Source organism: Bufo bufo, chromosome 1, assembly GCF_905171765.1.
Source record: "Bufo bufo chromosome 1, aBufBuf1.1, whole genome shotgun sequence".
In the NCBI taxonomy this organism is placed as follows: domain Eukaryota; kingdom Metazoa; phylum Chordata; class Amphibia; order Anura; family Bufonidae; genus Bufo; species Bufo bufo.
In genome coordinates this window covers 636,100,928-636,124,759 of record NC_053389.1, presented here as the reverse complement: position 1 = coordinate 636,124,759, position 23,832 = coordinate 636,100,928, and the positions used below count along the sequence as shown (strand labels likewise).

The 23,832-nt window shown below is 42.9% G+C and overlaps 1 protein-coding gene across 9 annotated transcripts in view; it reads left to right on the top strand.

Annotated features, from left to right (window-relative positions):
• TJP1 (tight junction protein 1) overlaps positions 1–23,832 on the top strand; it is a 247,209-nt gene that overhangs the window by 207,059 nt on the left and 16,318 nt on the right. For all 9 annotated transcript variants that reach the window (XM_040413852.1, XM_040413853.1, XM_040413851.1 and 6 more), the window contains 14 exons: positions 3,127–3,232; positions 3,328–3,478; positions 3,815–3,923; positions 7,448–7,667; positions 8,196–8,380; positions 8,817–8,912; positions 10,091–10,173; positions 12,161–12,371; positions 13,150–13,250; positions 13,683–14,027; positions 16,369–16,617; positions 17,363–18,235; positions 19,625–19,719; positions 21,471–21,695. In XM_040413852.1, the coding sequence (XP_040269786.1) occupies positions 3,127–3,232; positions 3,328–3,478; positions 3,815–3,923; positions 7,448–7,667; positions 8,196–8,380; positions 8,817–8,912; positions 10,091–10,173; positions 12,161–12,371; positions 13,150–13,250; positions 13,683–14,027; positions 16,369–16,617; positions 17,363–18,235; positions 19,625–19,719; positions 21,471–21,695 (3,049 nt within the window). The remainder of the gene's footprint in view (positions 1–3,126; positions 3,233–3,327; positions 3,479–3,814; positions 3,924–7,447; positions 7,668–8,195; positions 8,381–8,816; positions 8,913–10,090; positions 10,174–12,160; positions 12,372–13,149; positions 13,251–13,682; positions 14,028–16,368; positions 16,618–17,362; positions 18,236–19,624; positions 19,720–21,470; positions 21,696–23,832) is intronic.

The window sequence follows — 23,832 nt, the reverse complement described above, 5'->3', positions numbered from 1 at the left end:
CGACACCTGGGACCACCGCCGATCAGCTTTTTGAGAAGGCAGCGGCGCTCCAGCAGCGTCGCGGCCTTCTCACTGTTTACCGCTGGCCCAGTGACGTCACGACTAGTATCAACTTGCCTGGGCGCGGCTAAGCTCTGTTCACTTGAATGGAGCTTAGCCCCGCCCTGTCCAGTTGATACTAGTCATGATGTCACTGGGCCAGCGGTAAACAGTGAGAAGGCCGCAGCGCTGCTGGAGCACCGCTGCCTTCTCAAACACCCGGGACCCCCGCCGGTCAGATGCTGATGATCTATCTAGAGGATAGATCATCAGTTAAAACAAACTGCAGAACCCCTTTAATAGAAAGTGGGGAAATTTCATCCGCCTCGTCTTCGGTTTACTTGGCTGAGGCTTCTCTCAGTCATGGAGCCTTGGGTGCTACCAGAGATCCCGGATTTATTAAGCCAGGGACCGGTCATCCACCCTCCGGTAAAGGGCCTTCACTTGACGGCTTGGCTTTTGAAAGGTCCCTGCTAATGCATAAGGGTTTGTTTGAATCAGTTATTTCCACTCTGTTTAAAGGGGTTGTCCGGAATTGAGGACTTTGTTACATTAGTACAAGACAGACAAACATATAACATACATCCATGGCCTACGTTTTCCACAGGTTTCTCAAGCCCCTTTTTCTTATAGGAAATTTTTTCACCGGGAGTTAACTTTTTTTTAGACTCTGTGACCTACCGGTCCCTTGCAGGAGCGCTGAAGCCGCTTCTTCCGGCTGCTCAGAGAGCCCGGTGATGTCACCGGCACTGAATGGCTAGCTTTAGCACTGCTCTAGCCAGTAAAACGGCTATTGCAGCGCTAAAGCCCGCACATCACAGCCGGTGATGTGACCGAACACACTTCCCGGCGGAGGCTTCTCAGGGAGCCCGGTGCCTTCCGCTGGGCAAAGTGTGTTATTGTAAACAAAAGAGCCTTTGCCCTGCGCGATTTAGCGCAGCGCAAAGGATAGCATCGGAGCATGAACTGCTCTGAGGCTCAAGTCAGGGGGGGCTGCCTGGGTGAAAATAGAGGATTGTCCGGGTTCAGTTCTGAACCCGGACAACCCCTTTAAAAGTAGGAAGCCGGTAACCACCAAGATCTATGCTAGAACCTTACTTGGCGGCCTTCCTTGCTTTCCTAGGAATTGATCCTGTCCCGCAGGATAGTTTCTCTATTCCCAGGATTTTGCAGTTTCTTCAGAGGGGTCTAGAGAATTTGCAGACAAGAATAGGACAAGTTCTATTTTTTTCCGGAACCGAGGACTAGAAGATCGAGTCGTGCTCCGGAAATACGGATGCGGACAACACACTGTGTGCTGTCCGCATCCATTCCTGCCCCATAAAGAACGAATGGTTCTGCATCCATTGCACAGAATTGCGGAACGGGTGCGGACATATTCACGGACGTGTGAATGGATCCTAATTTTTCCTGCAAAAATTTTTGGGAGACTTGAATGGTATGACAGATCCTAATGGAATCCATAAAGGATAGGGGATAACTATAAGATCAGTAGGGGTGCTACCGCTGGGACCACCACTGAGAACGGGGGCCCTGTGTCTACTGCAGCTCTCCTGAAATGACCTAAGCGCCTGGTCCCACATGCGCACGCCCGCTCCCTTCATTTCTGCGGGAGTTCTTTAGATAGTTGAGTGCTGTACGTGGCCATCTCTGGAACTCCCATAGAAATGAATGGGGAGGCCACGTGCATGAGGCACCGGCCGCTCAGGTGATTTCAAAGGATCTGCAGGAGGTACAGGGCCTCCATTCTCGTGATCAGCCCCCCACTGATCTAATAGTTATCCCCTATCCTGTGGAGAGGGGATAACTTTAACCAACCAGAATACCCCTTGAAGTTTGAGTCTCATCTGTGCTTGCCGGAAATGTGAAGAGGGCCTAAGCCATTATAACTATAGCTATGCTTTACTGACCTGTGTGTGGTTGTTTGTAAATGACTGTGTTCAAGTAAATAGATTAAATATTTTAATGCCATGTTAGGAAGGAAAGAGTGGGGCATATGAAATGGAAAAACAGTGTATTTCCTGCTACATGCCAGTGCCTAGCAAAGGTATAGACAGTCTTGTACAGTGACATGCTATGACACATTTATTGTGTATCTCAGGGGTTGGGATTTTGTTCTTTTTTAAAACTGTAATACATTATGTTCATTAAGTCTAAACATTTTATGGTGGATCTGTTAAATGTGAATGTATCTTTAAAAATATTTATTTTAAATTTTTTGCTATATTAAATGTATCCATCAGCTGTATGGGCCAAATGTATATTGAACACGACATAGGATTTCTTCTTGGGTGGCGAGTTGCGCAGCCTTTTTTGGTGGTTTTACTAATGAATTAAAAGAGTTAAGTTGAATAGTAAAGGCTCCTACACTTCCATTTCTGTGAGCAGAATTTTCTATGACTTTATTCAGTATTTACCTGTAAAAATCTGTTATAATGTCAGCAGCCAGCAGTAGAGTCCAGCTTTCCATGTCTTAGATGTATGATGCTCATAAAGGCCGAGCTGGCAATTACTATGTGTGAGACTGGACAGCTGGAAACGCAGGCTTTTTCTAACATTTAAATAGCATCACGGACAAGAATAGGACATGCTATATTTTTTTGGTGGGGCCACGGAACGGAGCAAAGGATGCGGACAGCACACGGAGTGCTGTCCGCATCTTTTGCGGCCCCATTGAAGTGAATGGGTCCGCATCCAAGCCGCAAAAATTGCGGCTCAGATGCGGACCACAACTACGGTCGTGTGCATAAGGCCTTAGTCTTATGTAAAAGTTTGCTAATGAAGACCTCCTATTCCCTTAGTTGGACACTACTGAGATATTTGGCAAAAGTAACATAACCTGGATACCAGACTGTAATGAGATGATTGATTCCTCTGGATGATGTTTGGAGGAAACTTGAGTTCTGCGAGCAGTGTCTTCACAAGGACTGCCTCCGGGCCTTAATTTTTGATGAACACATTCAATACATAAAAATATTGTTGCATCACTGTTTGTCTTATTGTGTAACGTTAATTGAACAGCTCTCCATTGTAAATAAAGATATATTTACTATGTACCCTAAACCTAGCATTGCTGTTGTATTTCAGAGCCGAAACCAGTATATGCCCAGTCAGGGCAACCTGACGTAGACTTGCCTGTTAGCCCGTCTGATGGCCCTTTCCCCAACTCCACACATGAAGATGGCATGCTTAGGTAATTTTCCTTTTATGTATAATTGTGTTGATCCTTAAAAATACAAAGTTGCTAGTCTAATTTTGTTTTGTATTTTTTTTTTTTTTATCTTTTAGGCCTAGCATGAAACTAGTAAAATTCAGGAAAGGAGACAGTGTAGGACTACGTCTTGCTGGTGGAAATGATGTTGGCATTTTCGTGGCGGGTGTTTTGGAGGATAGCCCTGCAGCAAAAGAAGGATTAGAAGAAGGCGATCAGATTCTTAGAGTAAGTTGCATACAGTCCATGTTTCAAAGAACTGTACTTGAGCTGTGTCCAAACCAGTGCAGCAAGCAGTAACCTGAATGTAGACCTCTGAGAAAAGAGAGACTGAGTTTCATTTATAGGCTGTGCATTAAAGGAGTTTTCTGGTCCTTTAATGTTAATGAATAATTTAATCGTTGGTATATTTATTGTTGTTTTTCGTCATTTTGTGTCTTTCCTATTTGATTTCACTTGAAATCACATGGAGCAACTTGGAAAATACTGGCACAAATATACATCTAGAATTTTTTTTATTTAAAAGATCTGTTAAAGCACACAACCTCGGTTTGTTTTCACCAGGTGAACAACGTGGACTTTACTAATATCATCAGGGAGGAGGCTGTCCTTTTTCTTCTTGATTTGCCCAAAGGAGAAGAAGTCACAATCCTGGCACAGAAAAAGAAAGATGGTTAGTGTTTTAGTATCATGCATTTACAAATAATGCAATAATAATGTATCCAACCCTGACAGAAGGTTTGAACCCAGCAATATTATCTTCAGTCCTGTCAGTGCAAAAGAATGTGCACCAAGGCTGTGACAAGTCTTAATCTGCCTTTACACTTTAAAAAAAAGCCGTTAGCCGATACAGTGTTCCAGACAAAAAAAAAAAATCAGGGTGCCTTTGGCTCCTAACCTGAAAAATTTAGGAGCCAAATGAAATTTTTAGTCGCCAAATTAAAAATACATAGAATATAGCTGGGATGCTTAGGAGCATGGAGTTTTCTAAGTTGCAGCCCACACAGTTATAGGGGTTGTGCACTCATTTCCATGACCTCTCAGACTAGCCAGATTTGCGTTGGTAATCCCCTAGGTGCTGGGTCCTGGCTCATTCACTTCCATGCCTCCACTGCTTGTCTTGGGTTTCTCCATGAAAACGTTTGGCTGCAGTGGTATCAAGACAATCACTGGCCACGGGGTGAGGGCTGGATCTTCATCCAGCCGACGTCTGCAGCGTATGTCTTCTGGATGAAAGCCTTTTTTTCTCAAACAGGCAGAGCAGTGGAGGGTCTAGGTGCAAATGGCGACAAGACAACAAAGCCATTTTGCAATTCTTAGTCGCATTGGCGACCATTTTGGTCGCCATCTGGAGCTCTGGCATCCGCAATTTGTGGATCCGCAAACCAAAACGGATGATGTCCGTATGGCATCCGTTTTTTGCGGATCCATTGTAACAATGTCTATCCTTGTCTGCAAAACGGGCAATTTCTATCTTTTTGGCGGTGCTACATAATGGACATACGGACACAGAAACAAAATACGTTTGAGTGAATTGTAGCCTAAGGGTGTATTCACGCGCAGAAGATTTGTTATAGAAATTTCTTTGACCGAAACGCACTGAATGGGGTTGTTCCTGCAGCAGGTGCATAGTTTACTGCCTTCAGTTGAATGGGACAGTCACAGAAATGTCTCCAATAAATCTGCTACATGTGAACACACCTATAGACCCCAGAATTACTGTAAAGGATTTATTAAGAACTAAGTGGGTTCATCAAACTGGTGTAAAGTAGAACTGGCTGAGTTGCCCATAGCAACCAATCAGATTCCACCTTTCATTTTCCAAAGGAGCTGTGAAAAATGAAAGGAGGAATCTGATTGGTTGTTATGGGCTCAGCCAGTTCTACTTTACACCAGTTTGATAAATGACCCCCTAAGGGTTTTTCTAGAATCTTAAAACCTTCATAAGGCTGTATGCAGGTTTCAGTGTATTACGCGGCAGTGCACACATCACCACTGAGGTGCACCATAAACTGCAGGTGTCCAGCCTAAACAGTCACCCCCAATTCCACCATACAATAACATTTTGGGGCGTCATATCCTCTGTGCGGCAGTTGCCCATAGCAACCAGTTAGCCTGCAGCTCAGAGAACATGAACGGGTCCATTTGGTTGCCAAGGGCAACTGCTAACAGTCCTCTTCTATCTGCCGCTTTGAGTGCCTCACACACTTCCATCTGGAGCTGTCACCGGCTCTCCATCTGGAGCTGTCCCGGTGTGAGTGTGGCGGCCCGTACTTCAGCAGTCACTAGGAAAACAGAGCAGAGGAGAGAGTGGAGAGCGGACACGGCAGACCCGGCACACACCGGGCCATCCTCTATCGCCTCCTGGCCATTCACCTTACTGCCAGGCAGCATAACCACCCCGACCACAGCGCCCCCTGCAGGTTTCCCGCAGCTGATGCCGGGAGTGCCAGCAATTCCTGGCGACACAGGAAGAATACCAGTCCGAAGCGAACAGTCCGGTTGTGGGGAGGCTGTGGCTGGTCTGGGCCCGGTTTCTCACCCTTGCAGTGGTTGCCATGTTTCGGGGTTCCATGCTGCGAGGCCCCCTGTTTAAACATATCTCCTCCATTCACCAGCTTGGCTGGGAAGAGCTCCCGCAGAAAGTTCTCCAGCAGATGCCGGCTCTCCGCCCGGTCCCACAGTTCCCCGACCACCAGTACTTGCTGAGGACCCCCAAAGCGCTCCATTACCTCCCTGAAGCGGCTCTCCGTGCAGTCTCTCGCCATGCCGAGCCGACCTTCATCATCCTAGCAGCATCCTGACCTTACAGCCCCGTACACACGATCTACTGCCCACAGAGCAGAGCTTAAAGAGGCAGAGCAGCGGAGGGTCAAGGTGCAAATGGCGACAAGACAACAAAGTCGTCTTGCCATTTTGCAATTCTAAGTCGCATTGGTGACCATTTTGGTCGCCATCTGGAGCCCTGCGATGGTTCGTTTAGACAAAAGATAATTCTCGCTACTCCCATGCACACTTGCTTACTTGGTTGAGCATGCATGTGTTTTCATTGGTAAGAGGGAAATTAGCAGCTGTCAGACACCTCTGGGGGCAGCTTACCTCCTGCAGGAACAAAGGATCATGCATATTAAAATCAGACATGCTCCATCCTTCTTTTCAACATCTGAGAGGGCTGAAATCTGCATACACAATAGATGATCATCCATCTGTCTGGGCACCTTAGAGGGGTTTTGCAAACTAGACAAATACTAGGTTTTCTAACAATAAAATGATCACAAGGTTCACCCATTGTAATCTATTTAGAGTCCCTGTAGTAAATGGACAAGTCAGATCTCTATGCACTGGCTAATATGGTAGGAAGCAGACTAACCTTGTAAGGCCTCTTTCACACTTGCGTTGTTGGGATCCGGCATGCACTTCCGTTGCCGGAGGTGCCCGCCGGATCCGGAAAAACGCAAGTGTACTGAAAGCATTTGAAGACGGAACCGTCTTCCAAATGCTTTCAGTGTTACTATGGCACCCAGGACGCTATTAAAGTCCTGGTTGCCATAGTAGGAGCGGGGAGCAGGGGAGCGGTATACTTACAGTCCGTGCGGCTCCCGGGGCGCTCCAGAATGACGTCAGAGCGCCCCATGCGCATAGATGACGTGATCCATGCGATCACGTGATCCATGCTCTTGGGGCGCCCTGACGTCACTCTGGAGCGCCCGGGCAGCCGCACGGACGGTAAGTACACTGCTCCCCCGCTCCACTTTACCATGGCTGCCAGGACTTTAGTGTCCCGGCAGCCATGGTAACCACTCTGAAAAAGCTAAGAGTCGGCTCCGGCAATGCGCCGAAACGACGTTTAGCTTAAGGCCGGATCCGGATCAATGCCTTCCAATGGGCATTAATTCCGGATCCGGCCTTGCGGCAAGTGTTCCGGATTTTTGGCCGGAGCAAAAAGCGCAGCATGCTGCGGTATTTTCTCCGGCCAACAAACGTTCCGTTCCGGAACTGAAGACATCCTGATGCATCCTGAACGAATTTCTCTCCATTCAGAATGCATTAGGATAATCCTGATCAGGATTCTTCCGGCATAGAGCCCCGACGACGGAACTCTATGCCGGAAGACAATAACGCAAGTGTGAAAGAGCCCTTAGCAGAGTATTTATATATATATATATTTTAAATACATTTGTTTTTTTTCTCTTCCAGTTTACCGTCGCATTGTTGAATCGGACGTTGGCGATTCCTTTTATATCCGAACCCATTTTGAGTATGAGAAGGAATCCCAATATGGCCTAAGTTTCAACAAAGGAGAGGTGTTTCGAGTTGTGGATACTCTTTACAATGGGAAGCTAGGATCGTGGCTGGCAATTCGAATAGGTAGAAATCATAAGGAAGTGGAAAGAGGAATTATCCCAAATAAGAACAGGTAAAAGTTGGTATATACGCCTCTAGTTGATGCCTAGTTTGTGTGCCACTCAAACTTTTTCTTCTTCTTTCCTTTCTACTTACAGTGTGTGCTATCATGGTGATTTATTGTGTAATTTAGCCAACCTGATTGCCTTTTTTTGGAACTGCACTCCTATCTCGACCAGAACCCCATTGCAAGCTGCTTTGTGACAGGGTCCTGCTCTTGAGATAGGGGAGCAGGCCACGTATGCGTGGCTCCTTTTATACAATGCTATGGCGCTTTGAGATAGAACCAAGGTGGACACCTTTTCTAGAGATGGATATGGGCTCCACCAATACATCCCTATAAAAAAAAATAATAGGTCACAGGTCTTGCTTCTCTAACCACCTGTGATTGCTGTGACAGGTGAAACATTTCCCATTTATTGGCACAGCACTGGTGGCACTGATCAGTTCTTTAGATGATTGGTTCAAAGCTTGTTTTTCCATAAAGGTTGCAACATATTTCTTTGTGCGTGCTGATTATTTTTTTTATAACTTTTCATAGAGCTGAACAGCTTGCAAGTGTGCAGTATACACTCCCTAAAACAGCTGGAGGTGATCGTGCAGACTTTTGGCGCTTCCGGGGTCTCCGAAGTTCCAAGCGAAATCTCAGGAAAAGTAGGGAAGACCTCTCAGCCCAACCTGTTCAGACAAAGTTTCCTGCGTATGAAAGAGTTGTCTTGCGAGAAGGTATTTTTTCTTATTTCATTTTTTTTTTTTTTTTTTTTTTTTTTTTAACCCTGCTAAAGGTGACGAGATGTATCTTTACATTTAAAAAGGAATCTTCTCTAAAACAAGCCCCAAACTAGAGTAAGCAGTGTACAGTGTAATGGGTGCTGAGTACAATTATGTAATTTTTCTTCAGACTCACTTGTATTCCGTCGCTGTACTCCCACAAACCAGCAGTAAAATGCATTGAGAGGACTCCTTGAGTCCTCTCCATTATGTACATGAGCTCAGGAGTCCTCTCAATGCATTTTACTAACTCATGATTTAAGTGAAAAAGAGCCCTTGTGTCAGCAATGTACTCTCCAGAGCGCTCTGAGGTGTATTAAAAAATTTATTATTGAAGAATGAGTCGTGCCTTGATTTTGAGTGGCTAATTTTCTCAATAAACGTTTTACAGCTGGATTTCTCAGGCCTGTTGTTATCTTTGGTCCTATTGCTGATGTTGCACGAGAGAAATTGGCAAGAGAGGAACCAGATATCTACGAGGTGGCAAGTAAGTTTTTTTTAGTCCCCCGTTGTTCCACACGACCCATGCCTATGCTAGAATCTGAGATGATCAGTGTGAGGCTCATAGGTATGTACAGAGAGCCTGACTACGATCCAGACAACACATACTGTAGGGTTCAGAAAGTAGGAGCGTGAAGGATGCAATGAAACGATGGACTGGAAATCATCAATAAAGTCCTATTTACCTGATGTATTTGACAAGCAATTAAAAACATTCTTTACATTTTTCTCAGTCTGTTGAAAAAAAATCCCAGATATTATGCAATGTTTACTCTAACCATCATTGTTCAGATAATGAACAATATCACTGGCTGGCTTGAGAACGAATTACCATTTATGTGGCTGTGCGCAGACTTGTGATGGTAGCTTTCATTCGTAACCATTCATTTTTGAGTGGCATTGACTTTTCTACATTGTTAGAAATTAAAATCAATTAGAATTGAAATGGATAGTGCCCAAAAATATTTTTCCTCTATAAATGTTGGTCAATAAGGCAGTGTTGGTAGAGCCTTAAAAGGGTTTCCCATCCCATTTTTATGCATAAACGTCCAATAGGTTCGGTTCTCTCTATTCTCTTCACTAGCACTTGTCAAAATTGCCAACCGCGCTGACTTGACTATATTCTGAAGTGCTATTGAAGTTAATTGAGAAGAACCGTGCATGTGCAGCCAACTCTCTGCTTGGTGCAATGGGGCCTCGTTCTTGAGATGCTAGATATCTTGTGGATGTGCTGTAAATGTCCCAGATGGGGAATACCCCTTTAATGAAACATATTAACATGTCTTACCATGGATAAAATGTCCTCCTTAGCTCAAAAGTTGCACAGCACGTATTTAAGCTAACAATGCTTGCACTCCCTTTCCTGGAGAAAAGAATACGTTGCAAAGAGAAAAATGTGACTTTTTCTCAATTTTTCCTTTGCAAAGATTCACTGTCATAGACCATTGACAAAACTTCTGAGACGTCTTGCAGGAGAACGGCAGTCCTTAATTGTCTTATTACCTTTCTGTAAAAAAAATAATAATTTGAAATGAGCACTGTCAGATAAATTGTAGTTGCCTCTATCTTTCAGATGTATTGAGCTGCATGTAAATTAATGATGTGAAGGCATTTTGTCTTGGCTTTAAAACTGTGGGCTTGTGTAACACACATCTTTCTCCCTAGGAAGTGAACCAAGAGACGCAGGTACTGACCAGCGGAGCTCTGGGATCATTCGTCTTCATACAATCAAGCAGATTATTGACAGGGTGAGTGATTAATACAGTAAGATGTTTTGAGAAATTGGCTGTGGCGTTCATCTTTTATATATAGCGGACAGTTTGACTAGCTTCCATGTAAGATTGATGCTTGCTGATTAGGCAGTTGAAGCCAGACTTTGGATTAAGTATTTTAAACAATGTCATGTAGAAATTGAATTATTCGAGTCTTCACGTGGAATATACATTGAATGATAGCTTTATACATCTGTCAGTCATAATCTTAAATCCAGGTGAAATTAATAACATTTATTATCACATGCCGATGGCACCTGTCGAGGGGTGGGATATACCAGTCAGCAAATGTATAGTCAGTTCTAGATATGGGTGAATTAAAAATAGGCAAAATGGTGACGCGTAAGGCTCTGAGCTACTTTAACAAGGGTCAGGTTATATTTGGTAGTTCAGTGGGGTCAGAGCATCTCTGCAGCCGTTTTTGTGTGGTGTTCTTGGTGTGCATTGGTTAGTACCAAGGAAGGTCAACAGGGGAACTGGAAACAGGGTTAAAGGGGTTGTCTCACTTCAGTAAGTTGCATTTATCATGTGGAGAAAGTGATTACAAGGCACTTACTAATGTATTGTGATTGTTCATATTGCTTCCTTTGCTGGCCTCATTCATTTTTCCGTCACATGATACACTGCTCGTATCCATGGTTACAGACCACCCTGCAATACATCAGTGATGATCGTGCTTGCACACTATAGGAAAAAGCATCAGCCTCTCTGGTGGCCGGGACCGCGGGAGCTCACATAGGCTAGTGCTTTTTCCTATATTGTGCAAGCACGACCACAACTGATGGATCGCAGGGTGGTCTGTAACCATGGAAACGAGCAGTGTATAATGTGATGGAAAAATGAATCCAGCCAGCAAAGGAAGCAATATGGATAATAACAATACATTAGTAAGTGCCTTGTATTAACTTTCTCTACATCAGGCATGCTCAACCTGCGGCCCTCCAGCTGTTGTAAAACTACAACTCCCACAATCCCTGCTGCATGGTGATAGCTGTAGGCTGTTCGGGCATGCTGAGAGTTATAGTTTTGCAACAGCTGTATGGCCGCAGGTTGAGCATGCCTGCTCTACATGATAAATGCCATTTGCTGAAGTGAGAGAACCCCTTTAACGACCGCAAAGGCTCATCGACGTGTGGGGGAATAGAAGGCTAGCTCGTCAGCTCTATAGAAGTAAATGTAGGGGCAGACCAAATTGTGCACCACTGAGTGGAGATTCGGGACCACCTTGTCATCAGCATAGAAAGAACCAAGAGCTTATAGTGATAGTTGCAGGTCCCACCTCTGGGACAATCGGGCATTTATGGCTTTTCCTCAAAATTTATTGCAAAATTGTAATCACAATTTGTTATAAATTTTTATTTCGTTATTTTTGATTTATTGGATTTATCATTATAGTATCTTACTTCTATAACATTCTTTTCAATAAGAAATTATTGGCTACAAACGTCTCTACTCAAGGCTAGGGCTACATGACATCAGGTGTCGTGCAACAGCAAGGCTCAGACAATCCGTGTGACCAGAAACATTTGTGCAGCTTGTCTGTAACTTGCTGTCGTGTGACTACTTTAGAGCGGTAATTTCACTGTAGAAAAACAGCCAAATTGTACGTCACAGTGGCACACTTCTTGAATTGTGGTGTCTGATGGAAATATGGTGTGCGACAAAAATCTAACATTGGTTGGATTTTTTGGGACAGTCATGTCTTCGGCGGTTTCGTTGCAACGTGACCCCATTGACATTGATTGGATGCAGTTTTACATTGCTTCATGTCTCTGTGTGCCCTTAGTTCTAGTTTTTTTTCTTTGATCCTTTTTTACTTTGGTATAACAAGGCTGTTGGCTTGCACGGCTGCAAACAATTTTGCCTTTGCTCACTTATGTCCAAGGATTTCTATAATTTAATAGCCTTTATTTGTATAGTGCCAACATGTTTCACAGCGCTCATATTTATACTGTTTCTTTAGGATAAACATGCACTTCTTGATGTGACTCCAAATGCTGTAGACCGCCTGAACTATGCACAGTGGTATCCAATAGTAGTGTTCCTTAACCCTGACTCCAAACAGGGTGTGAAAACTATGCGAACGAGGTGTTGCCCTGAATCTCGCAAAAGTGCCAGAAAACTTTTTGAACGTTCACATAAACTACGCAAAAATAATCATCATCTTTTTACAAGTAAGTGAAAATGATAAATAAAAATTTTGATCTTTTGACATTATTTCAAGCAAACAGGGCATCCTTTATCACATTTCTTACCATTTTTGTTTAATTGGTCACACATTAATAGCTCACAGTCATGTTTAGAAACCATTTGCTGTTAAAGGGTTCAACCGGTTTCACATATTGATGACCTTATCCTCCTGATGGTTCCTCAGTATCAGGTCGGCAGAGGTCCGACTCCCAGCATCCCTGCTGATCAGCTGTTTGATGCAGTTACACTCAGTCTGCTACTTCTTGTTGAAGTGAATGGGCTGGAGGAGCTGCAATTACAGTAAACAGTAAGAGGAGGCCGTGATCGCACAAGCTCTGCATTGTTTTCAAACAGCTGATCGTTGGCGGTGCTGGGATTCAGACCCCCGCCAATCTGATATTGATCACCTATCCTGATGGTGCGTCATCAATATAGGAAACCAGCCAATCCTTTTAACAGGGAGGGTAGACCTAGAAATGAATGATGAAAGTAAACAGAAGATTTTCTTGCCCATTCTGTAAGGTTGGTAATACGCCTGCGATAGCTGTCAGCCGATTTATCCGACGGCTATCTTTCCTGATCCTCCCATGCACATGCAAGCTCAGCCAAGCATGCTTTGAGAGGGTAGATAGACGATGCCTTCTTATCCACCCCTTGCTCGTTCAGTTGCACATCTGCTCTCTTCCGTTCATGGTGTCAGTTTCCTGTACATTAATAAAGCCTCCATTAGTAGTTAATAGTAAATTGCTATGTTTCTTCCAGCTACCATTAATTTAAATTCTATGAATGATGGTTGGTACGGAGCATTGAAAGAAGCTGTTCAGCAACAACAGAACCAGCTGGTTTGGGTCTCAGAAGGCAAAGTAAGACTTCTTCCAATTCTTAAATATTTTAGTGCATGAGTTTGTGGCCATGTTTTCCGCATACTCACTAGAATGCAGTGCCTGGAATTCACTCGACAGAAGCTGCAAATGTATGACTTTGCTAAAACTGCCTCTGATTTAGATGTCCTGCACAATACAACCAATACATCCTATTGTGTATTAGTAAGCCAGCTTTCCTTGTTAGCAACATAATTCAGCAGTGTCCCACAAACCACATGCGGGAATAAAGAAAGGATGGCTTTCTGCTATTTACATTATTTAGTATACAAGATTTACATTAGTAGACACATGTTAAAGGATTTGGTAGAGAGACAGTATAATGTTTGCACTAAGTAAAAATCCTGGACTTCACCAGCAAAATTCTAGCGCTCAAATAACTAACCTGGTCTAACTTGGCTTCATTCGGTGCAGGCTGAAGGTGGCACAGATGATGATCTTGATTTGCATGACGACCGTCTATCCTACTTGTCAGCACCAGGTAGTGAATACTCAATGTATAGCACTGATAGCAGGCACACCTCAGATTATGAAGATACTGACACAGAAGGAGGGGCTTACACTGACCAAGACCTGGATGAGACCCTCAATGATGAGGCTGGAACACCACCAGAGTCTGCTATTACACGCTCATCTGAACCTGTACGTGATGACACATCAGGGATAAATCATCAGGAAAACCAAGCTTACCCATCTTATCCACCACAGCCAATTGTCAGAACAGATTCTCCAGGATATAAAAATGTACCTTCACAACAGGTAAGTCTCATTGAACACTTTATGCATGTCCACTTCAATTTTTTTTCTACAGATTTTCTGATCTATTTGACCTTTTTTTTTCCCCCCAATTTGGTTTTCCCAAACACTTTTCAGAGTTCTTACAGGGCTGTTTCCGTAAAAAACGTTGATGAGTTAATGATTTTTAAAAAAAATTCTTCCCAGTATTTGCATTAAGTATTTCAATTATCAACAGTATATTAATGTTAGGTGGCCCGGGAAAAGCTGTCATAGTGACATATAAAATGTTTTGATTGGTGGAGAGTGAGGTGCCGACCCCTACCGATCACTGAAAAGAGGGGGCCGAAGCCCTCAGCTAAGCACAGTCTCTCCTCACTAGTTTACTCCTAGTAAGTCACTATCACATTTGAACTAGCTGTCCCACTTTTAAACCTGCTGACCAGTCAGGGGAATGTATTTTTAATAATTTGATAGTATGTTGTGTACATTCTGTAATTTGATCTTTAACTAGTTGTTCTTTATGTTCTTTAAATGGTTTTGGTACAAGGTAGCTATTAACCTTCTACCTGTAACATTAAGCTTTTGTTTCTTTCTTTTTAAATGTCTTATTTAAAGGCAATCTGTCACCAGTTTTCTGGTGTCCTAACTAAGGCCTCATGCACACGACCGTTGTTTGGGTCCGCATCCGAGCCGCCGCCAACGGCTCGGATGGGGACCCATTCACTTCAATGGGGCCGCAAAAGATGCAGACAGCACTCCGTGTGCTGTCCGCATCCGTGGCTCCGTTAAAAAAAAATATGACCTGTCCTATTCTTGTCCGCGCTTTGCGGACAAGAATAGGCATTTATATTGCCGGCACCCGTTCCGTTCCGCAAATTGCGGAAGTCAACACGGGCGGCTTCCGTTTTTTGCGGATCCGCGGTTTGCGGACCGCAAAAAACGGCACAGCCGTGTGCATGAGGCCTAAGGGCAACATAAACTAGTGACAGGTCTCCTTGGCAAAATGATGGGTCACTTTCTTTGATTGCCATTTTGCTAAAAACTTGTGCTAAACAGCTCCAGCATATGCTGAACAAGCCTCCATATTCATGATCTCCTGGCTCCCCCCCCCTGCTGCTGATTCCTATGGAAAAAAACTGTCAATCAGAGGCAGGTGGGCGGAGAAAGCCAGGAGCTCATGAATATGGGGACTCATTGCCATGCGCTGGCGATAATAGAACCTAGCAGCAGAAAACTGGTGACGGATTCCCTTTAAATTTAAACCTGGTCACCGGTCATATTCCAAATCCCACAGGTTGGCTACTTACTAGTGTAGGGTTAATAATTTTGCCCGTATGCAAGCATTGTGGGTGCTGGTCAGCCTGTACATGCAGAGTCTGTCAGGTGCAGTGGTCGTATGACATTGTGGGAATGCTCATGCTACCTGTGTGCGGACTTGGCATGTGACAGGGGACACAGCAGGGGAGCGGGCCTTCATTCTTAACTCTGCTGTGGTAAGTGGCATTATTTGTTGCCCTGTAGTGAACAGCAGAACACAGATCACTTGAGATGGCAGGTTTAATAATCTGAGTTTATATTCTGGCACCACACAAGCAGCCTGGAGAATTAAAATTCCCCGCGGCTTTATTTCCATAACCCTAACCACCTTTTACATACCTTAAGAATATTAGTTTTTGTATTGCACTGGAGGGTGCTGGTTCTTCTTATGGAGATCCAGCTGATCTGGGTAGTCTTAGAGGCAATGGGATAAGAAGTAGGTAAATTAGATGTCCTCCAGTAGGAAAAACCCGGGGCCCTATTTATCAAAACCACGTAATACGAAAACTGTCTTAGTTGCCCATAGCAACCAATCCTATTTAAATTCCTAAAGGGCTCTGAAAATATGGAAGTCAAGCTCTGATTGGTTACTACAGGCAACTAAGACAGTTTTACTATTAAGCAGTTTTGATAAATGAGGCCCACACTCTCTCTAGTCATGTTTCCATGGGTGAGACTTAAAGGTTAGTTACCTATCGGTGGCACTAGACCAGGCATCCTCAAACTGCGGCCCTCCGGCTGTTGCAAAACTACAACTCCCAGCATCCCCCAACAGCCTACAGCAGGGCATTGTGGGAGCTGGAGGGCCGCAGTTTGAGGATGCCTGCACTAGACAGTCAGTTTGCTTCCTTCTGGAAGAGAGCCAGCAGCATACTCTCTGTATAGAGTTGGTCTTTGGATGGAACAAACTAAAGATAAAAGGAGCATCCGTGTAACTGATGCAAGAGGGAAACGTTAGTGTGAACTTTACCTTAAGACAGTGTGTTGCATTTTGTAGTTTTGTTTTTCTTTTGAAAGTGAACCAATTATTTTAAACACTTCACAGAAAGCAGATGCCTTACCTGCTGCCCCTTACCTTTCTCTGCCGTCTGATACAAACACTACAACTTCAACTGCTGCTGTAAATCCTAATGTAAACCTAAGTAATGTCAGATTGGAGGATCCCAACCCTGCCCCCTACAGCTCTTACCAAGCACAAGCTGGCCCAATGCGATCACCTAACACTGAGGCAGCTCACATAATGCTCAGAGACCAAGAGCCTTCATCTTTACCTGTCCACATAGATCCTGCAAAGGTACCTGTACTACATTGTTGCACCAGTCTGTTCTACTTCCAGTCATACTTGCATCCAGTATTCTTTCTTTAACACTTTCCTCCTAAACCTTGACATACTGGGCGTACTGGAAATGGATTTCATTGCCGGCCCAGTACTCGCAGTAACAAAGGTCAATGATAAATTAGATTGGAGATTTGAAGCAGTTCACTAGGCTGCATCTAAATCACTGGAATTTAATACGCTTGCATTTGTCCTTTGCATGGCTTTCTAGTACTGCATGCCTTTCCTTTCCATTCTCTTAAAGGAGTTTTCCAGTGCTTTTAAATGAACTATCCTTGGGATAGGTTAATATCTGATCAGCAGGAGGTTTAAGTCCCACTACCTCTGCAGTTTTCAGTATCTCTGAACTTCACAGCAGTGTCCGCTGTAGTGCTGCTCCCATCAAGTGTGGATGGTAACCAGCTCCAGAGCTGCTGAGAAACAGCTGATACTGCTCACCTCTCTGTCAATGTAGGAATTCTGGAAAACCCTATATAACGTTATTTTTTGGACATGCCTTCTGTGGGTTCACTTTACTGTTCACATCTAACGTTTTCAATAGCTGGAACATGTCTTTTAATCTCTACTTCAATTCACCCGCACTGCATCATCCTTTTCCAAGAAGCATGATAATACTGCATGAAAGCTGCCATCTTGTGGCTGTAAAATGAAATTGACATTTTTTTGTTGTCTTGATATTTTTTTTACTTTTTTATTTCTACAGGTGTACAGAAAAGAACCATATTCTATGGACGAGAATCCTAGGCATAATTACTTAATAAAACAGCAAGTAATTGGTCACCAGAGACCAGAGAAAGACACTAACCTGAACTTTGATACCCTGCCATCCTATGCAGACAAAACAATGAGCAGAGAATATGATCCATCTTACAGATACGAACCTACTTCAGAATATGTGGATCAATTCACTCACAGTTATGACCCAAGAATACATAGCGATGACCATGTGCCTACTTACGACGATCAGTGGGGTTATTATGATGACAAGCAGTCCTCGTACCCACAAAGACCACAGTATGATAGTAAGCATAGGGACTTTACTGTTAGGCAGCATTCAGAAGAGAGTCTTGAGCGCAGCTATTTTCCACAGCAACCTCGCTTCGAGGAGCCACCTCCTGTTGCCTATGACAATCGACCTCGTCCTGCTAAAAATTTTAAGGGACCCCAAATTCTCTACGATGAACCCCCTACAGCAGAATTCGATATGCCTGTCCGTTACAAACCAGAGCCTCAAACCTTTCCTTCTGTGCCCACTTCTCGGCCTGCTGAAACAAAACCATATTTTGATCAGCATCCAAGGGGTTATGAACACAGTCCTTCCCAGGGATTTAATACGAAGCAAGGACAATATGATATTTCACCTAGAGTAGAGAACGTACCACCTCCAGCACAGTTAAAGTCAGACCCTCTGCCGGGCAGTAACAAACCTTTACCTCTACCAACTGCTGTGAAGGAGGATGAAGACGACCCAGCCATGAAACCACAGTCTGTGCTTACTAGAGTTAAGATGTTTGAGAATAAAAGATCGATTCCAGGGGATAAAACGAAGGACGTGAATGATATAACAGCTTTAAAGGTACTGCCACAACTTGATGTTGATTTGGGTTTAATATGGTCTTCTTTCTTGATATTTTCATCTGTCACCAATTTCCGGGTGTGAATTCATATAACTTTTATTTATTTTTTTAAGTGGTGGACATTCAAGTAGATTACATCATTTTAGTGGCTGTTTGAGACATTTTATTAATATTCTTTTTGAAGTTAAAGAGACTTGGGTGATCAGTTTTAAAATCTCGGAAACCTCTTTTAAATGCTATAACAACATCTGTTAAGAACAGCCCAGGCAAGATGGCAGCCTCAATAACCTGTTCAGGATATAGAATACAAGGTGTTGCTGTCTGGTTTTAACTGGCAGATAAAGGTTTTGGTGAATTTCCCTTGACCCCTTGTGGACTGGGCCATTTCCATTACTTTTATATTTTTCTAATCACATAGCTATATGAAGGCTTTTTTTTTTGTGGGACAAGTTGCACTTTCTACTGGCACCATTTACGGTTGCATACAATGTAATGGGAAGCAGGAAAAAAAAAATCCAAATGGGGTGCAATTCTATATAAACAAAATAAATAAATCTTCCTTAGGTTTTTGGGTTTTGTTTTTACAGCATTCCCTGTGCAGTAAAACTGATCTGTTGCTTTCATTCTCCAGGTCAGTACAATTACAACGATAACGCACACATTTCTTGCGTTTTTAATACTGGAAGAAAAAAAAACTTCGGAAAAAACAAATATTTTTTTGCATCGCCATATGCTTTTTCTTTTTATAGGTATGGAGTTGTGTGAGGGCTCTGGTGTGAGCAGGCTCCATCTTTAAATACCTGACCACTGACGTAAATTTATGTTAGGAGGTCAGGATGGGGTTAACTAATACTGGGTTGAGAAAAGCATGGTGTACTATGCTTTGCATATAATTTTTTTCCCTTCAACGTATACGTAAAACAGAAGACAAAAACTTTATATTAACCCAGCCTGAAGTATGTATTATGAATTCTATACCCATGGAGCTCCTGTTAAGCTGAGGGCATTCCAAGACTGAAAGTAGGAGAAAACCTCCAGAATGGCTGGTATGTGCGTTCAGTACACAGTCACAACCTATAAAGATGCAAGAGGGAATTGATTGTTTGAGATGCAGTAATAATTCTTGATTATCATTTTAGGTAAATAGTGAAAAATATGGCACTTGTATTCTACGTTCATTGACTTGTTTATTACTTATATTCAGATTTTTGTATTGATTTGAACATTTCTTTACACTTTCAGGTAGACAGAATTTGACATAATCATACAAAATTCAACCCACATGACTATCAGTTTAGCTTCTCTTTTCTTCCTGCTATCTGCTGTAAATCTTTTAATTATTTATAGGTGTTAGATGATTTATAGCTAATACTTTTGTTTTTTCAAAGGCTCCGGAGGTTGCACCCAAACCAATAACTGTTCCGATAACTGCATCGAAAGCCGCCCCACTGCCTCATTATGATTCGGAAAAAGCGACCTATAGGTATGGCAGTGTTTATTTTTTGTTTTGCCCTTGTTGATGGTGTTTATTTTTTTTAGCTTTGCAGTCATTCTATATTTCTAGGAAGATAATACAACCCCTGAAATTAAACATGAGCTATTGTAAACCCTAAGGCCTCTTTCACACGAACGATACCTGGCTCAGGATGCGTTCAGGGTGCATTTAGTGAAACTCGCACCATTTTGCAGTTCAAGTCAGTTTTCTTTGCGATTGCGTTCAGTTGTTCAGTTTTTTCTGCGCGGGTGCAATCCGTTTTGATGCGTTTTTCACGCAGGTTTGAAGGTTTACAAACAACATCTCCTAGCAACCATCAGTAAAAAAACGCATTGCACCCGAACAGAATATAGAACATGCTGCGATTCTCATACAACGCAGAACTGATGTGTGAAAAACAATGCTCATGTACACAGACCCATTGAAATAAAAGGGTCAGGATTCAGCGCACCCGCTCGGAAAACTCGCTTGTGTGACTTAATCCAGGCAAAAACTGAAACCTTCATTTTGGCCAGACATTTGAAGCTCTTCTTACCAAGAAAGTTTTATTCATATGAACAAGGCAGTTTTGCACCCCCCTTGGAAACCAGAAATGGTGACCATGTATATTGTATCTGTTACTTGATTATTCAGTGTGGTCACCAATACAGAAAGTCTTTAAAGGGCATCTATCAGCAGATTTGTACCTGTGAAACTTGCTGATCTATTACATGTGTGCTTGGCAGCTGAAGACACCTGTGTTGGTGTCACATATCTGCCCGCGTTGCGTAAAAAAATTGTTTTAATATGTGGATGTGCTAATGAGCCTCTAGGAGCAACAGGTACATTGCCATTGCCGATCCCTTTCCACTTTGATAGGGCCAGGTGTGTTCACATCTTCACTGCCTGGCCTGTCAGTCGAGAAAGCAGAGGCTCTAGGAGTAATGGTAACGCCCCTGTTGCTCCTAAAGGCTCGTTTGCATGTATTAAAACTTAATTGTTCTCAGCAATTCGGGCACATATGAACATGAGACCAACACAGATGCCTTCAGCTGCCAAGTGCTCATGTAATAGATCAGCCAGTTTCACAGGTACAAATCTGCTGACAGATTAAACCACGTACAATGCCTTGTATGTCTAGCTCAACTGAATGTGATGTTGCCTTTAATTTAGTGATCCACTGTTTTATTCTGGGGAAAAAGTATTTTGAATCCATATGCAATGAGCAGTTAATGGACTGACGGCGGGCACAAGCCGCACTGTGCCCCCTTATTCCACCTGCTTCCTCTGCCAGCCCCCACTTTTTCTCTTTTTGACCCCTCATTCTCACATGCAGCTAGATCAAGGGAGGCATTCAACCCACAGAAGGGATCAGAGGAGTTTGGAGTTATTACATTACAGCAAAGTAGTTTTGAAAGTGCTTTTAGGCTTTAATTGATCTGCATTTGTTTTTTTTGCTCATGTGATTTACAAGATACCCGGCAGGCTCATTTAGCAGGTAATTTTATGTATAGTATATAAAACATTGGCTAACTACTTCATTTTGTTTAGCTGGTTGTTTGGGTTCTTTCAGATGCCCGCCCTGCAGTGCTGGTGATTTGCATAGCTACGCTTGGCATGTTAAGAGCCTAACAAATCACTATTATAAAAATGTATATTTGACTTTTTATCCTAAGCACTTATATGCATACCGGTATGTGTTATTTCTGAACTTGTGCAGTAAGCAGTTTCTTGCAAAATGTTTTACTGCTTTTCTTAAGAGTACCTGAACCTCAGAAACCTCAAATGAAGCCACCAGAGGATATTGTACGTTCGAATAATTACGATCCCGAGGAAGATGAAGAGTACTACCGGAAGCAGTTGTCCTTCTTTGACCGTAGAAGCTTTGACAAGCCCACTCCGTCTCTGCCTCCAAACATCCTTCCTGAGCCTGCTAAACCAGGACAGTCTCAGAGCCAACTGAGCTTTAACAGCTACCCCTCCAAGTACGTTTTGACATGCTGCACTTGTCTCTCTGTGACCTCTTCATTGCACCTACATCCTGACCCTTTGCAGTGAAAGACATAGCACTTCCTGTGTGAAAGCTGTACTTGTGACTCCGTTCTGACTGTGCTGGGAATTTGGGGCTTTTTCTAAGGTCTTGTGATGTCACATGAGTATGTAATGAAATCATACACTGCAGGTGTATGGATAACATACCTTCTTTTACACATTAGGCACAAGATATCCTATACCAATGGGCTAATCAATAATATATATTCAGATCTGATACCAATTGGCTAACCTATAATATGTATTAAACAGACGATTTTAGGTTGCTATATCCTAAATGAAGGTGACTGCAGAATCCAGTAGTGCCCATATATAATCTGTAGTAGTTTCCATAATGCGTTACACACTGCAGTGTATATTCAGATGTCTTTCTAGACTAACACGAACTATTATTGCTTACTTGCGGGAGAAATGGCTTTAAAGATTAACTGTGAACCTGTAACCAAAATTAACACTTTCCAATACTGAGTGTGGCTTCTCTTACAGGCTGCTTTTATATTGCTCTAATGGCTGTATATTTCATTTATTCCTATAGCAGGTTAGCTTTAACACTTCATCCCCATGGCTATAGACTTGATATATATTAAGGCCGAACCAAAAAGGAACACTTGGACTTTGGCTGATAAGATAACTACATAAATTTTCACTCTCTGACATGCATCTTAATAGCATGGCGTGTACATCCATTGAAACAAGGACATTTCTTTATGTATCAGGGACTGTCAGGCTGCATAGTATACATTTTTCCATTTAACCTTGGTGGATTAAATATTGAGTGCATACGATGTGATGTGCCTAAGATGGTTTGTAATTTGCTTACCAAAGTCTTAAATGTTACACAGCAACTTGCCTTTCTGATACCCATTTACTGTGTTGTTAGTTATAACCTCGCATATGAAAGCAGGCAGCGGTAGTTAATTTTCATTGACTATGGAGTTGTCGATACTGCAGGCCCTTTGTATCCCAGAAGGTCTAAAACATTGTTGTCTGAAAGTATATGCCTTTTTTCTTTAAAGCTCTGGTTTACGTCAGATTTTTTTATTTTATTTTTTATAGTTTTTCTTGCCATTGTATCTAATTTTATCGTGCGTGTGCCTTTTGAACTTTGGGTCTTGGAAATGACGTACTTCCTTTTGCTTTGATCTGCCTTTACACAAGTCACCTTTCAAAACACTATCCTCATTCTAAGGCCTCATGCACACAATCGTATGAGTTTTTGCAGTCTGCAGATCTGCATAACATGGGTACCGCCCGTGTTAATGTTACGCATTTTGTGGTCCCGTACGTCCTGCCGCTGTTAGAAATGCCTATTGTCCACAACACAGAGAAGAATAGGACATACAGATAGCACACCGTGTGCCGTCCGCATCTTTTGTAGCCGATTGAAATTAATAGGTCTGCTTCCAATCTGCAAAAAATGCAGATCGGATGCGTACCAAAACTACGATTGCGTTCATGAGGCCTAACTGTACTGAATAGTTGCAGGCATTTACATATGTATTTTCACCTTAGTACACTGATGTATTGTAAAGCCGGACAAGTGTTCTGCTGACAGCGCATTCTCCCAACTCCACCATAAACATACACATTTGGCCAAACTGAAGCATTAATTATTTCAGTGGGGAGAGGGGAATAAGTAGCTGCCAAACCCCTAGCTGGCAGAAGAATATTTCCAGTGGGATTGAAGGATTGGACATGTTTAAATCAAAAATGCGCAATGCTTCCTCTCTTCCCCTTCGCCCCCCTCCAAAAAAAAAATATATATATAAATTACCTTCCAGATATACTCTGAGTTAGCCTGTCGTCCGTGGAATAGGGTTTAATTTTAATGTGACTTGAAGTGACCTCTTGAAGGAAGTTTTACGTACACTAAAGGGCCTTATATTTCTTCAGTTCCTTTAAAGTACAACTGCTGCCCATGTCCTCTAACTATTGCTATACTTGTTAAGCTACTTTCACACTGGTGTTTCTGGGTCCTCTTGTGAGATCCGTTTCAGGGCTCTCACAAGCGGCCCAAAACGGATCAGTTCAGCCCCAATGCATTCTGAATGGATAAGGATCCTTTCAGAA